The following is a 16,748-nucleotide window of genomic DNA, read 5'->3' as shown; positions in this document are numbered from 1 at the left end:
TTGGATGGAAACTCTTGTTTCTCTGGTTCTGGTGAGTGTTACCTATTTCTTCTTTGTAGTTAATCTCTTTGAGTATTTTCTCTAGCGCTGGTTTTGAAGACATAAATTCCTTCAGTTTCTGTTTGTCATGGAAGCTTCTTATTTCTCCATCTAATTTGATAGAAAGTTTTGCTGGATAGGAAATTTTTGGCTGGAAGTTGTTTTCTTTCAGAGTTTGGAATATGTTACTCCAAGCCCTTCTGGCTCTCATGACTTGGTTTGGGAAGTCTGGAGTGATTCTAATTGGTTTGCCTCTGAATGTCACTTGGCCCTTTGTTTTTGTTGCCTTTAAGATTCTCTGCTTGGCTTCCACATTGGTCATTTTGACAATTATATGGCGTGGGGATCCTCTTCTCCGATCCTGTCTAAAGGGAGTTCTATAAGTTTCCTGGATCTGTGTATCAACCTCTTGCTCTATATTTGGAAAATTTTCTGCTATTACTTCCTTGAAGAGATTGTTGATCCCTTTGGTATCACTTTCTTTTCCCTCCTCTATTCCAATAATTCTTAGGTTAGCTCTCTTAAGATGGGCCCATATTTCTTCAATGTCAGATTCCTGCTGTTGGATATCTTTTTCTAGATTAGAAACTATGCATTCATTTTTGGATTGCTCATCTTCTAAGAGCGAGATTCTGTTCTCCATGTGGTCTAATCGGTTGTTTGTGCTCTGAATTGAGGCCTTTACTTCATTAATTGCATCCTTTATCTCTTTTTGGCTCTCTCTGAGTTCTTTTCGAAGCACCTCTATTATTTCTACAGTTATTTTCCTGATTTGATCTTCTAGAAATCTCTGATTTTCTGTTTTATCAGGTTCTGATGTTGTGGGGTTGTGGGCATTCATTACTTCAGTGTTATTCCTCTTTCCCATGATTTCGGAGGTTTGTGCCTTCTCTGGGTTCTTCCCTTGGGTCACTATGGCTTCACTTAAGGTGCTCTGGATCTCGAGTCTGTATTATCTCAGACCCTACTACTCCTTTACTGGGTTGTATCATAGAGTCTCCGACCCAGGGAGTCGATAGAGGCTGCTTTAAACTATGGGGGGTGCCAGGTTGCACGCTCTCCTATGGTGTGATATCTCTGCCACCACCACTCCCTCACTGGGTCAAGTCCCAGGAGGCACAATACTGGGATTTCTCCTCTGTGGCCCGCAATTTGACTCACTGTTCTTGAGTACGTAGATGTAGCTGTACTGGACTCGGTGAATTCACTGCTGCTGCCGCCGCCGGTGGCAATATGGCGCCTCTGCCACTCCCTCGGCCATGAGGCTGGCGTATTTTTTCTTCTCTGGTTTTGATTTTCACTCTGAATCCCTGCAGCGTGTGCTGAGCTCAGCCACTGGGAGCTTTAAATGCTGTCTGCGCCGAAAGATCCCGCCTGGCTGTTCCGCATCGGCTCACCTCGGCTTGCTGTAGCCGTCCGCTGAGTTCGCCGCTGCTGCCAGCAGTATGGCGCTGCTGCCGCGTCCTCGGGCGCGTGTGTCTCCTCTGTGGCCCTGCGCTCTGTTCTCAGTCCGCTTTCTCTCTGGAGCCTGGTGGTTTTTTTGTTTTTCTGGTGATGGTGTTTTCTGGCTATGAAAGGCGCTCTTTTTGTGGTAATGGAGATTGGTTGTTAGCGGGACTCTTAAGCCCCGCTTTTCTCGGTCGCCATCTTCCCGGAAGTCCTGCACTTTCTTTCTTCTCACAGCCTCTTGTTAAGACCCCCTGACTCAGCCGGGCGCGGTGGGCACGCTTGTCATCCCAGCATTCGGGAGGCCGAGACCGGAGGATCTGGTTCGCGGACAGCCTTAGCTACTTAGTGAGGCCCTCTGCAACTTAGTGAGACCCTGTTTCAAAATAAAGAATAAAAAATTGGGCAGGGGGCGTAGCTCAGAGGTCAAATGCCTCTGGGTTCCATCCCCAGACCCGGAAAAAAAGAGACCGCCTGACCCTCACCACCACCAAATACCTACTTGGGATGTCTGCGGCCACATTTGCTGTCAATTAGACCCGCCCTTCACTTACCCTTCCCATTCCTTTCATTCTGTTTATTCCTGCATCTCTACCCTCCCCTGCCCCACTGCTGTGCTTCGACCACACCAAAGGCTGGTTTCCTTCTTGCAGTGCACAGCAAATGAACAGGTTTCACTCCCTTAAACTTTAAACTGGAGGCAAAGCTTATGTCTCCTCCCCCTCAACACCTCTGAGATCAAGACACTCCTACAGGAGTTGAGCTCTGCATCCATCAGACACAGGGGGCTCTAAACCTCGGCCACGCGCCCACCACTGCCAGGTTCAACACTGTGCTCAAAAGAACAAAACCCTGCTCTAAAAAGCAAAAGGTTGATCGCCTAGAATGCCCGCTCACCCTACAGATGGGAGCCTTCTAGGCCACACCCTGACAAGAAGCCAACATCCTCCATGCCCATCCCGACTGTAATGAGTGCAGTTGTTCCTTGGGCTCAGGGCTCATCTAGGACCCCGTCTGGATATTAAAATCGGCAAATGCAGCCGGGCGTGGTGGAGCTCGCTTGAAATACCCGCGCTTGGGAGGTGGAGACAGGAGGATCGCGCTGGTTCGAAGAAGCCGGCCTTGCTGGCTTAAGAGACCCTGTTTCCAAAACATATATATAAAATAGGTCTGGGAGTGTAGCCCGGAGGTAGAAGGGTTTCCAGGAACCCCAGTACCACCAAAAAATAAAAAATAAATAAATCTGCAAAGGCTTAAGTCCCTTGCAGAAAGCGGCACAGTGTTTCTACATCATCTATGTGCATTCTCAACACTTTAAATCATCTCTAGACCACTTATAATACCTACTACAATACTTCGGAAATCGTTATACTCCATCGTTTAGAGAATAATGACTAAAACAGTCTTTACAGGTCAGTAAAGTTCTGAATTTTTCTACTGTGCAGTTGCTGAATGCACAGATGTGGAAGCCTAGGCGGGGCAGCAGATGGGCGGGTGGAGAGCTGGAGGGGTGTAGAGGGCGGACACAGATGTTTATGAGGAAGTCCCTTACTCCCCTGGGCAAAGGCAAGGTCTGAATAGGTCTGTGCTTATAGCACCATTAAGTTCATTAACACAACTCACTTGAAAGTTTACTGTAAACAAAATACAAATCTACCAGCAACTCTAAGATAAAATAAAAATCACAGCAAAGGGGAAAAAATGTTAACTTTAAACATGTGAATCAAAATTACTCAGAGATTTCACCCAACTCCCATTAGGATGGCAATTATTCAAAACACAAACAACAACAAATGCTGGCGAGGAGGTGGAGGATCCTCATAGAATGGCAATGAGTCTACCATGTGATCCAGTAATACCACGTCTGGGCATCTACCCAAAAGAATGGAAACCAAACACCAAACGCATGCATGCGTATCTACGCTCATAGCCGCACAACTCACCATAGCCAAACTGTGGAAGCAGCCAAGATGCCCACCAGCAGATGAATGGGTTACAAAACTGTGGGATATGTACGCAATGGAATTGTACTCAGCCATGAAGAAGAACCAATTATATCATTTACAGGGAAATGGATGGAACTGAACAACATTATGCTAAGTGAGATTAGCCAGTCACAAAAAGTAAAAGATCAGATGCGCTCCCCAATATGCGGAAGCTAAGAAGACAAAGAAGGAGAAACCATCGATGAGCAAATAACCTACTGCAGGGACGGGAGGGGGAAGGGGGAACCCCCAATGTGCATGCCGGACATTCACAAACGCCGAAGCCAATCGCGGCCCAACGCGAGGAGCGGGGAGGGGATGAGGTGGGAATGGGGGAAGGGCGTGAGGGATGTGTGCGTGTGTGCCTCCACCATCTTGTACCCCAGTAAGTGTGTGACTACAGTGCACCAATAAAAAGTAAATAAAATAAAGGAAACAAAGCATTTGTTGTCCAAGGGTGTTGCAAGACCCTACAAGGAAGCCCTGCAATGATGAGCAGCCCACTCCCTCCCACCAGGAGGAGACGGCAGCTACTACTCTTACGATACGCCATTCATAATCAGATGTCAGTAGTTAATATGGTACCTATACATCAAAGCAGATAAAACGCATTAGGCCAAAAGGAGGATCACAAACTCTGCTAAGAAAGACACAGCTTGTTTTTAAAGACCTATAAACTTTTCTTCTATTGTAGTTGATTTTGTCTCATTCACTTATTCATATTTGCCAAGTGAATTATAAATATGCTTGTTATAAATAACCAACTCTGGTGTGTCGTAGAGAAATCCTTGATTTCTAGGCCTGAAGTTTAAACTTATGCAACTATGAGAACCAGAAACTATAAATAAATAAATAAATACAAATAAGTAATAGGCAGAGAGAATTATAAATAACTGTATGTAAATGGAAAGCAAGAAACCACCACAAATCTCTTTGTAGATGTGCCTAGAGATAAGTCTGGTACCGAAAGACCACTTTTGATATATTCCATCAAAATAATGACAAATTATAAGATGAAAAAAATTTCTTTCAAAAAAGTGGCAACATCCTCACCACATGCATACTATGCAAACTTTACAAGACAGAAGTTCTGAACGTCATCAGAAAGTAGAAAGAAGCCAAGTATATAAATGTTTCAGTGATGTTTTCCATAATGAAATAAGTATTCAGAATTAACTCTTTTTTTATTTTTTTGGTGGTACTGGGTTCCTGGAAGCCCTTCTACCTCCGGGCTACACTCCCAGACCTATTTTTACATTTTTAGTTGGAAACAGGGTCTCCTAAGCCAGCGCGCGCGGCTGGCTTCGAACCTGCGCGATCCTCCTGTCTCTGCCTCCCAAGCGCGGGGATGACAAGCGTGCGCCACCAAGACCGGCTCAGAATTAACTCCGAGAGCTCAAAATATGAACCCATGCCATCTGCCTCTGAGGGAAACTGCAGTGGACACAGGAAGGCGTGTGACAGACGCACACCCTGGAGCAGCTGCAAGGACGACCGTGAAATTCAAAAAACAAGAATACTAAATTTTTTCAGCTCCAAATTACTCCACAACATTAATCTTTTCAACAGCAATAAACTGAAGTGTCCTAAAATTGAGGCAAACAAGTGGATTTGTTCAGAGAAGCTCTGCAAAGACCCAAAGAACGAGATCAGACGCACGCTGCCAGCACGAGCCTTGGGGCAAGTTAAATGTACCGCCCCAGTAACACCCTGAGAGGCCACATTGTACCCCTCCTCACTTGACAGCTCTGACCATCTCAAAAATGAGAGGACATGGAGCAGCCGAGTCCCAGGAATAGACTAGCTGCAATATTATTTAAATATACACACTTGGAATTCCCAAAGAAATGAGAAAAGCCAGAGGCGCCAGGCCCAGCCCGAGCTTCCCAGGCGCGTGACCTCCCGCCGGCCTTACCAGCGTAGGCGAGTCTCACGATGGTGGCGTCGTCCTGGGCGAGGTGGGCGATGCCGGGCAGGATGTACTCGGGGTAGATGTTGATGTCGTTGCGGGGGACCTCCTGGACCAGGGCCAGCACCTTGGTCAGCGTCCTCAGGGCTTCGGCCCTCACTCGAGGGACCGTGTCGTTGCTGAAGTGCAACAGGTAGGGAACGATGCGGTCCAGGAGGATCTCCACGCTGAGCCTCGGGGCCAAGTGGACGAGCAGCTCCAGGGCGGCGAGCTTGGAGTCGCAGTACTTGAGGGTCTGCAGGCAGGACGTGATCACGGACACGAGGATCACCAGCCCGCTCTCCCTCGGCTCTCCCTCCGCCTTTCCTGGCAGCTCACGTCCACAGAGATTGTGAATAATGTTGCCCAAGTCCTTCCGGATGACCAGAATGCGCTCGTCCGCGGAGAGGAAGGTCTCCTTGGCGAACTGGGCCATGTAGGGCTGCAGGAAGGTGTAAAATATCTCGGGGAAGGCATGGCCACGCTGCTGCTTCAGGTAGTCCTCCGCGTCCAGGCGCTTCTCAGGCTCGCGGTGGATCATCTGGGTCACCTACGGCCCGGGGAGAGCAGGGGTCAGCACAGATTGAGAGCAGGAGATGCAGCCGGAGGACGGGTACAGGGCGCCAGACCCGCGGCTTGAGGGGATCCGGACCACTCTCAATCCTCGCCTGACAAACTCAGTACTGAAACACAGGCCACCGCGGTGTCATCCTAGGAAGCAGAGCAAGCTACACGCTAACTGTTCCAGACAGTCCTGCGCAGCAGGCCCGCCTGGTACGATCCGCGGCTGCCCACCTCTCAAAGGTCCCTAACGGATTCTGGGCAGGAGACACCACTGAGAAGCCGAGGAAGCAATGGATCTGCTCCGGAGAAAAACGCAGACACGCAGTTCTGGAAGGAATCAGAGGGCCCCGGAAACCCACGCACACATCCCAGGCTCAGAGGTCCGCCCTAAAACCTCGCTGCCAAGTCAAAGGAACCACGCAGAGTTTAAGTGCAGGTGTAGGATCTCCTCAGAAGGGGAAGCAATGATGCCCAAACCTACACCAAAGATTCCCGAACTTACTTGGCTCGGCATCCCCTTTTCAGAAAAAAACCCACCAACGTCCCTCTAGAATCAACCTCCTAAGGTGAGCAGGGGCGGTGCAGGTTCCTGTTTTTTATGGGTCTGTATTTCATTCCAGCACCTCCTTGGGGGAGCACTACCCACTTTGAGAACCTGTGAGCTACTTGTGCGTGTGTGTGTGTGTGTGTGTGTGTGTGCGCGCGTGTGTGTGTGTGCGTGCGCGCGTATGTATGTATGTATGTATGCATGTATGTAGTACAAGGGATTAAATCCAGAGGAATCCCCAGCCCTCTTTTATTTTGAAATGAGACCTAAATTGCTGCGGCTGGCCTCTAACCTGCAATCCTCCTGTGTCAGCCTCCAAAGTGCTGGGATTACCGTCCTGCAGCCCCACGCCCAGCTTGAGGACTTGGGAACTTTAGACTTTTCAAATATTTCCAAGGTGTGGTTCAGCAACAGAGAACCTGCCTGGCACAACAAGGTTCCTGGGACAGTCCCTAGCACCACAAAGAATAAAATAATTTAAAATAATGTGAGAGAGATGCTACATTCTGTGAATGGTAGAAATGACATACATCTAATGTTAATCCAACTTATGCTTTCTAGTATCATAAGAAAACTTTTTAATACACAATATAGTTTATTTTTATTACTTATATATATAAAATATTAAAATGTATCTGGTTATTCAAGCTTTGTGCTTCTATTCTAAATAAAAACCTAAAATTGAACTTGGGGAGGCAATCAAATATACACGGAGAGGTGACCTTAAAAAAATCACTCTTGCCGGGCCTGGTGGCGCACGCTTGTCATCCCCGCCTTGGGAGGCGGAGACAGGAGGACCGCGCAGGCTCCAAGCCAGCCGCGGGTTTAGGAGACCCTGTTTCCAAATAAAAATGTAAAAATAGGTCTGGGCGCGTAGCCCGGAGGTAGAAGGGCTTCCAGGAACCCCAGTACACCAAAAAAATCAATCAATCAATAAATAAAATAAAATAAAACTTCAGGGCAAATGTTTCGGCATACCTACCAATTCTCTGATACTGCAGTCTTCGATTTTATTTAGCACTTGTTCAGGAAAAAAATGTCCATTTCTATACGCCAGCAGCTGAGAGAGATCAAACAATGGCACACCTTCTGTAAAAAGCTCGGCTATCACACAACCTGGAAGACAAAGGATTCCACGGAATGAGACACGAGAGACCACACAGCAGAGACCAGAATCAGAAAAGTCACGAAACAAGGCGCAAGGCCCAAAGCGAGGAATTAAAAATGTTGATGTAACGTACAACTATTACCAAGTAGGTATCTATTGCTTAATCATCAGTTTCTAAAGTATTAAATTAAAAGGGGGCCATTTTTCTTCCTCTTCAAAAAAAATTTAGGTAAAATTACTTTCCAGTTTTAGCATTTAAAATGCTAAGATAGTAGTCTAAAGAATGTATTATACATAACACATTTACATAAAGATTTAAAATACCACATAAGCCAGGTGTGGTGACGCACGTTTGTAATCCTAGCATTTGGGGGGCTGAGACAGGAGGATCGCAGTTTGCGGACAGCCTCAGCTACCTAGTGAGGCCCTCTGCAGCTCAGCAAAAACCGGTTTCAAAATAAAGAAAAAAAAATAGGGCAGGGGCTGTAGCTCTGAGGTAGAATGCCCCTGGGTTCCATCACCAGACCCGCAAAAAAATTTTTTTTAAATAAATAAAATAAAATACCACATAAGACAGTTTTTTAGTATAGATTTATAGCTACGAGATTATTAGGTTTACAAGAAACTGCTGAGAAGTCATATCCACGACTTATTTACCATTTAACAAGTAATGGTCTCTGGATGTCTACTATAAACTAGGTTCTGAGAGTCTGTAACATCCTGCCCGCAGAGAGCCATTACTCCAGGAAGTGACAGGAAAGGAGCCGATGAACAAATAGAAACTGGGAGCAGTGAGCAACGTGGCAGAGGAATCAGAAAGGCTAGCGCGGTCACCCTGAGGTAACAGCATCTTCAAGGCAGAAGTTGTAGTAAGTACTGCGCTCTCAAAAGGACAGAGCCATCCAGTGCGCCACCGATGACACGCCCAGACTCCTAACCTCACCTCGCGCCTGCCTTGGTGCTGCTGCCTCTAATGCCACGGCCCAGCCCCGAGTGCCAAAGTGCTGACCGTCCGCCTCCTTCCCATCGGCACTCGGATAGCATCTTAACAGCCTGGCCTCCGGGAGGCGAGGGGACCCAAGGGCCTTCCACCTCTGAGCACCCGGCCCTATTTATGTTTTATTTGAAGATGACCCACCCCCAACCACCTCGCACTCATTGCTGGTCCACTTTCCCTCTTCCCCTTTCCTTTTTAACCCACTATTTTCTTCCCCATAGTACCAACTGCTAGGCTGTATGTTGCTTCTTCATTGTCTACTTACCCACTAGAGTTTAGAATAAAATAATGTGTGAGGATTATTTTATCATATCTCCAGGAGAAAGAGACTATTTCTTTATTGTATTCATTGAAAAATCCCTAGCAACAAAGATAGTTCCTGACAAGATAGACATGCAGTAACTTTGTTAAAATTAATTTATCTCTATATAGCTGTCAAGTTTTAGAATAAAGGACTGTTAACAATAGCTATTAAAAATATCCTAAGCCAGCTATGATGGCACGTGCCTGTCATCCAAGGACTCGGGAGGCTGAGAAAGGAGGTCTCAGGCTCAAAGCCAGCCTCGGTAGCTCAGCAAAACACTAAGCAATTTGGTGATACCGTGTTTCCAAATGGAAGGAGGGAAGGGAGGGAAGGATGCAGAGGTAGAATGCCCCCGGGCTCGAGCCCTAGCTCCCCCAAAAAGGAGAACAGCACAAAGGACAAAGGAACAGAACCTGAAGGGCCTGCCAACCCCTGGACCTAACGACCACAACAGAAGGCTGCCCCAGCATCAGCAGAACGTGACTGCTCAAGTCAGAAAGGCTCCGAGCAGAGCCCAGGGCAGACAAGGCTCGGTCTGTACCCGCCCGCCAGGGCTCCAGGTGCTGAGACCCCATCCCCGCTGTGAGCTGTGAAGAGGGGAACCTGCACCTGAGTGTAGGGTTCAGAGCTGGGGCCTCGGGAATTAGCAGGACTCAAGTCGATGAGGAGCCCCCATGACTGAATCCTGATAGCTTCAAACTTGAAGGAGAAAGGCAAACTTAACACATAAACATCCTCACAATATTAACAAACCAAACCCATGACTGTAATCCTCGCACTTGGGAAACTGAGAATAAAGGATCAGGTTCAAGGCCAGCCTGGGCAACTTAATAAAACCCTGTCTCAAAAATAAATAAATAAATACATAGGGCTGGGGGTGCAGCTCAGTGGTAGGTACCCCGGAGTTCAATCCCCAGTACCACACCCCAAAGGGGAAAAAAAAAAAGAAAAAGAAGCAAATCAGGTTCAGGATTATACACAATAACAAAATAGGATTTACTTTGTGAATATAAGTCCTATATATGAAAATCAATAAATGAATATGCCATATGATACTAAATAACAGATTACATAATCATCTCACTAGATGCAAAAACACATTTACAAACTGCAATGTTTTCATGACAAAAGCATTCAGAAGGTAAAGGATGTCTACGAACCCCACAGCTCGTATCATACTTAGTGGTGAAGACTGAGCGCCTTCCTCTTAAGATCGGGACAAGACAAAGCGTCAGCTCCTGGGACCTCTATCCACACGACGCTTCTAGCAACCAGGAAAGTGAGAAAGAAGACACACGGAATGGGAGAAGACCTGTGCCAATCGTCTCCCTCGTAAAAGAACTGTGCCCTGAATATATAAAGAACTCTTATAACTCAACAAAAGGTTTTTAAAAAACCAAGGATTTGAAGACATTTGTTTTTAAAACAATACAGGAGTTGACAACAAGCATCCAAAAGATGCTGGGGTGGCGTGGAGATGGAGCTCAGGGTGAGGTGCTTCCCTGGCATGCTGGGGACCCGGCTTCAATTCCCTGCACCAGGAGGAAAAAAAGATGTTCTACATCATTAGTCCTTAGAAAAATGCAAATCAAAACCATAATCAGCCGGGCGCGGTGGCGCACGCTTGTAATCCCCGCGCTTGGGAGGCTGAGACAGGAGGATCGCGCAGGTTCAACTTAGTGAGACCCTGTTTCCAAATAAAATATAAAATAGGTCTGGGAGTGTAGCCTGGAGGTAGAAGGCCCCTGTGTTCCATCTCCAGTACTACAAAAATAAAAAAATAAAAACCAGAATTAAATGCTATTTCACACCCACTAGTGGCGGTAAACAAAGTATCAGTGTGTGGAGAAACTGGAGCCCAGCTGAGTGAGGATGTAAAATGACACAGTCACTTGGGAAAAGTTTGGTGACTTCTCACAATGCTAAGTAGAGTCACGCTAGGATCCAGCAATTCCAGTCCTAGGAAAGCTCCAACACACTGAAAACCTAGGTCCACACCAACACCAGAGGTGAACGCCCAAGAGGTGAACTGTGGCCGCCACAGTGTCCACCAACTGACGAATGGACAGCAAAATATGTGTCCCCATGCTGTAAAAGGGAAGAAGCATCAACCTATGCTACCAGGGTGAGCCCTGGAAACACGTGAGGTCAAAGAGAAGCTGTCACAGCTGGGCGTGGGGGTCATGCCTGTAATCCCAGCATTCAGGAGGCTGAGACAGGAAGACACTTATACATGCACACACATATACACACACCTATGTTATGTAGACAATACATAGGAGTGTTTCAGTCTTCCTCAGGTTCTTGGCCAGCCTCAACTACTTGGTTTCAAAATAAAGAATAAAAAACAGGGCTGGGGGTGTAGCTATGAGGTAGAATGCCCCAGGGTTCCATTCCCAGTACTGGGAAAAAAAAAAAAAAGTAAACTTTAAGCCAGGTGCAGGCACATGCCTGTCAAACAAGTACTTGGGAAGGTGAGACAGAGCCTTGCAGCTCAACACCAATCTCAACAATTTAAGAGAGAGCCTGAGCAACTTAGCAAGACTGTTTCAAAATAAAAAATAAAAGCCGGGCTTGGTGGCGCAAGTTTATAATCCCTGCGGCTGAGACAGGAGGATCACGCAGGTTCGAAGCCAGCCTCAGCTACTTAGTGAGGCTCTCAGCAACTTAGTGAGACCCTGTTTCCAAATAAAAAAATATAAAATAGGTCTTGGAGTATAGCCCAGAGGTAGAAAGCCTCTGGGTTCCACTCCAAGTACCACAAAAAAAAAAAAAAAAAAAAAAGAGCTGGGGCTGTAGCTAAGAGACAAAATGCCCTGGGTTCAATCCCCAGTACCACAAAATAAATAAAAAGTAAACATTAAACTATAGATGAGGAAGGCAGACATTTTTTAAAGAGCATACACAGCATGCTATCTTTGGGGTAAGAAGGAAGACTGAAACACTCCTATGTATTGTCTACATACATAGGTGTGTGTATATGTGTGTGCACGTATACGTGTCTCCTGACTTTACACAATGAAACACTCAAGGAAGAACTGACCCACCTGAGCTGGTGACAGCGGGTGGGTGGGAGGGAGAGAGAGCGAGCACCTGCCTTCAGCGTGACCTTGACTTGAGAAAGCCGGCTAATATTCCCCTTAGAATTAAATCTACCAGCACAGGAAGGAAAATAGGCTGAAAACTGTGAACGAAGGCCTGCGTGTACCACACCTGCACACCGTTCCCACACTGAAAGGAAACAAGAGCGGAGCTGGTCCAAGGAAACTGAGCATCCAGATCACACGGGGTCCTCGGAGCCTCCTCGTTCCAAAGGAGCCCTGCCCTGGTGGGGAGAGACCAAAGAGACCCAGAGCCAGCGGTCCAAGGGGGCAGCATGGCAGCACACACCTGCGATCCCAGGAAGCGGAAGGCCAAGACTGGAGGATCGCAGGTTCAAGGACAGCCACAGCAACCTAGAGGACTCTCAGCAACCTAGGGAGACCCTGTTTCTGCAACAACATCCTACGCTTACCCCACCACTGCAGACTGTCAAGTGAAAGGTCCTTTGCCCACCTCCCCAAGGAAGTGCAGGCACCTGGAAGAGGAACACCCCGGACCTTGACTTTACAGGAGTAAGGGCACAAGCATCTGGTTTTTATTTTTGGCACTAAGGATTGAACCCAGAGGCATTCTACCTGAGCTACACCATTTATTTATTTATTTATTTATTTATTTATGTACTAGGAAAAGGGCGTTGCTAAGTTGTTGAAGCTGGCTTCAAACCTTTGATCTGCCCTCAGCCCCCCAAGTACTGGATCACAGGGTATGTCCCCATGCCCAGCTGCAAATTACAAACCGTGAGCGGGGCGTGGTGCTGCGCCCTTGTAATCCCAGCCTTTGGGAGGCTGAGACCGGAGGATTGCGGTTTGGACAGCCTCAGCTACTCAGTGAGGCCCTGTTTCAAAATAAAGATTAAAAAATAAAAGCCGGGCGTAGTGGCGCAGGCTTGTAATCCCCGCGCTTGGGAGGCTGAGACAGGAGGATCGCACAGGTTCAAAGCCAGCCTCAGATACTTAGTGAGGCTCTCGGCAACTTAGTGAGACCCTGTTTCCAAATAAAATAGAAAACAGGTCTGGGAGTATAGCCCGGAGGTAGAAAGCCCCTGGGTTCCACCCCTAGTGCCACCAAAAATATATAACAACAACAACAACAACAACAAGCCGGCAGGTGTTGTAGCTTGGAGGTTGAATATAGCTGGATTCTATCCCCAGACCCACAAGAAAAAAAAAAAAAAATTAGAAAACATGGCCGGCTCGCGTCATACCTGCTGAAAAGATGTCCATTGCTCGCTTCAGCTCTCCTCGTGCTCTCTGATTGCTATTTAGGTCTACAAGCGGCGTTGAAGGATCTCTTATACATTCCAGCTCAGTAGCGAACATACCGCCATCCACAAAACGTTCCGGCGCGATGTAGCACGTCCTCCTCCGGGAGGTATCAAAGAAGTAGTTGAAGTCCGCCGGGTTGTCCTCGGGGAGGTAGGTGGGCTTAAAACTGGCAAAATCAGTCAGGAGCACCCAGTTCCAGCTGGTCACCATCACGTTCTCAGTCTTGATGTCCCCATGGCGGACCCCAGATTTGTGCGCCTGGTCCACGGCGGTCAGGATCTGGAAAGCGATCCAGCGCTTCTCGACGTTATTCAAGAACGGACGGGTGCTGATGCGGTCGTAGAGGTTGTCCCGGACGTACTGCCTGAACAGCATGGCCGCTTTCTCAGACGCCTTTTCTGCCGCTTTCTGGAAAGGCAGACAGTTCTGTGCGGAGTGGAGCCTGATCTTCAGCTCTTCCAGCTCTTGTTTGTAACTAGTTAATGGCAACGTGGGATCCTGAATCGCGAAGACCTTCACAACCACCAGCCCCTCTCGGTGCTTTGCCCGGGCAACTTTAAAGAAGCGAGTACTTCCCAGGCTCTTGTCATATTCAAAGTCGTGGATGTCTGAGAAATAGCTCTCCACAGAAAGGATCTGGGAGGGAGCAATGCCAGCGAGCTGATTTCCCATAATGGCGAGGACTTCGGTCAGCAGGTTAGTCCAAGACACCTATTTAAAAGAAAGAAAGAGCCGGACGCAGCATTTGAGAGGGGGAGACAGGAGGATGGCGGTTTGAGGACAGCCTCAGCTACTTGGTGAGGTCCTCTGCAACTCAGTGAGACCTTGTTTCAAAATAAAGAATAAAAAGGCGGATGTGGTGGCACACCCTTGTAATCCCAGCATTTAGGAGGCTGAGACCGGAGGATCGCAGGTCCGACAGCCTCAGCTACTTAGTGAGATCCTCTGCAACTCAGTGAGACCTTGTTTCAAAATAATAAGCCGGGCGTGGTGGTGCACGCTTGTAATCCCCATGCTTGGGAGGCTGAGACAGGAGGATCACACAGGTTCGAAGCCAGCCTCAGCTACTGAGTGAGGCTCTCAGCAACTTAGTGAGACCCTGTTTCCAAATAAAGTATAAAATAGGTCTGGGGGTATAGCCCGGAGGTAGAAAGCTTCTGGGTTCCACCCCAAGTACCACAAAAATAAAAATAAAGAAAGAATAAAAAATAAGGCTCAAGGTGTAGCTGGGAGGTAGAATACCTCTGGGTTCCGTCCCCGGTACTGCAAAATAAATAAATGAATAAACAAACAAATTAATAGACAAATGAAAGAAAGAAAAAAAGAGAAGAAAGGAAGAAAAGAAACCAAGCAGCAGTGAAGCACCATTATGTGGCCCCTTCCACCATCGATTTCAGACCTCTTATATAAATAGATCTTACTATGTTACTTTAAAAGACCGTGTTTGTTGTAATCCCCTTGGGAGGCGGAGACAGGAGGAATGCACAGGTTTGAAGCCAGCCTCACTGTCTTAAGAGAGCCTATTTCCAAATAAAAAATATAAAAACAGGTCTGGGAGTATAGCCCAGAGATAGAAGGGTTCCATCCCCAGTACTACCAAAAAAAAAAAAAAAAAGACGGTGTTTGGCTGGACATGTTGACGCACACTTGTAATCCCAGTACTTGGGAAGGTGAGACAGGAGGATTGCAGGTTCGCGGCCAGCCTCAGCTACTTAGTGAGGCCCTTGCAACTTGTTAAGACGGTTCAAAATAAAGAATAGAGCCGGGCATGGTGGCACACACTTGTAATCCCAGGATTCGGGAAGCTGAGACAGGAGGATTGTGATTCGAGGACAGCCTCAGGTACTTAGCAAGGCCCTTGCAACTCCGTGAGACCCTGCTTCAAAATAAAGATAAATAATAGGGCTAGGAATGTAGCTTAGACTTAGAATGGCCCTGGGTTCCACCCCCAGTATCACACACAAAAAAGAAATTTAAAAAATATAGAATAAAAAATAGGGTTGGGGGTATCGATTGAAGGTGGAATACCCCAGGTTCAATCCCCAGTACCATAAACAAATAAGTAAGGGGTGTTCTTCCCAGGAGCTGAACTGTACTTAAATAGTTCCCTTCAACATTGTTTAAAATGTTAAAATGTAGCTTGACATGGTGGCTCACGCTCTTAATCCCAGCATTTGGGAGGCTGAGACCAGAGGATGCTTGTTAGTGGACAGCCTCAGCTACTTAGTAAGGCCCTCTGCAACTCAGTGAGACTCGGTTTCAAAATAAAGAATAAAAAATAGGGCAGAAGGTGTAGCCGGGAGGTCGAATGCTCCTGGGTTCCACCCCCAGACCCTCAAAAAAAAAAAAAAAGTTAAAATGTGTATTTACTGATATTTGGATGTTAATATATCAATGGGCTTTTACTGTGTTCAGTACTGTGCTTGGGGCTGAAAGTCAGAGAAGTACTTTAGGACACAGTCTTCATCCAAGATTCTGTAGCTCTCTTGGAGATCTCAATTAGGCACGTTAAAAACTTAAAACTGTCAGGTACGGTGGCACAGGCCTGGAGTGTCAGAATCAAGGCTGAGACAAGAGAAGCCTGTCCCAAGCCAGCCTCAGCAACTTAGCAACACCCCATTTCTAAATAAAAAATAAAAAGAGCTGGGGGTGTAGCTCTGAGGTAGACTACCTCTGAGTTCAATCTACATTACCCAAAATAAATAAAACTAAGGAACACCTAATACAAATGGGTCACTGAAATCCTCAAACCCAGTATCTCCTGGACCCTTCCAGCCTCATTCCACTGTGCCCCCCCCCACCTATCTAAATCTGGGCGCATATTTCTCTGGTTTGCACCCCCAGGAAGAAACCCTGCCAGATATGTTAAAAGCAAACAGATGCAAAAGACAGAGCTGCCCGGGATTATTCTACACTCGGGTTTTGCAGAAAATGAGAGCCCCAAGCAGGCCCCCAGCTTTGCGTACATGCATTTACCCTAGGCCTTGGGACGTTGTCAAAAATCGCTGGAGAGCTCAGAGGGAGGTCATGGCGGGGCACTTGGGGGCCTGGGCGAGAGAGGGCGAGGTGGGAAGCGGCGGTGGGAGGGGTCTTCGTTCAGATCAGGGAGCCGGGTGAGGGGCGCTGGCCAGGACCGCGAAGGTCCCCAGCGGAAAGGCGCCGAGACGCCGCGGCGCACACCAGGCGCCCCCGCCGGCCTGCCCCGCTGCCCTCGGGCCGCGCGTCCCGGCCTCCTCGCCGGCCGCTCGGGTCCCCGGACGCCCTCGCAGCCCTCCTCCGACCCCCGCCACCAGCCCGGGAGGCGGACCCCGACCGGAAGCTGCCAGCCGCCAGCCAATCCCAGGGAAAGACGGCTTCACCGGCTTGGGGCGCAGCCGACGCCGCCGTGCTCCCGGGAAAGCGGCCCGTCTGACCTCACTTCCTGTCCCGGAGCGGAAGTGACG

The 16,748-nt window shown here is 47.8% G+C and overlaps 1 protein-coding gene across 1 annotated transcript in view; it reads right to left on the bottom strand.

Annotated features, from left to right (window-relative positions):
* Positions 1-13,977, bottom strand: part of PIK3R4 (phosphoinositide-3-kinase regulatory subunit 4) — a gene marked incomplete at both ends in the record, with an annotated part of 52,474 nt that extends 38,497 nt beyond the window's left edge. Inside the window, 3 exons of the mRNA XM_080695850.1 lie at positions 5,386-5,968; positions 7,512-7,645; positions 13,245-13,977. Coding sequence (XP_080551976.1) covers positions 5,386-5,968; positions 7,512-7,645; positions 13,245-13,977 — 1,450 coding nt within the window. The remainder of the gene's footprint in view (positions 1-5,385; positions 5,969-7,511; positions 7,646-13,244) is intronic.
* Between the last annotated feature and the right edge of the window lie 2,771 nt (positions 13,978-16,748).

Source organism: Muscardinus avellanarius (assembly GCF_963383645.1).
Source record: "Muscardinus avellanarius genome assembly, chromosome: 5".
In the NCBI taxonomy this organism is placed as follows: Eukaryota; Metazoa; Chordata; class Mammalia; order Rodentia; family Gliridae; genus Muscardinus; species Muscardinus avellanarius.
The sequence above is the reverse complement of the archived record's forward strand: the minus strand, read 5'-3'. Positions and strand labels throughout refer to the sequence as shown.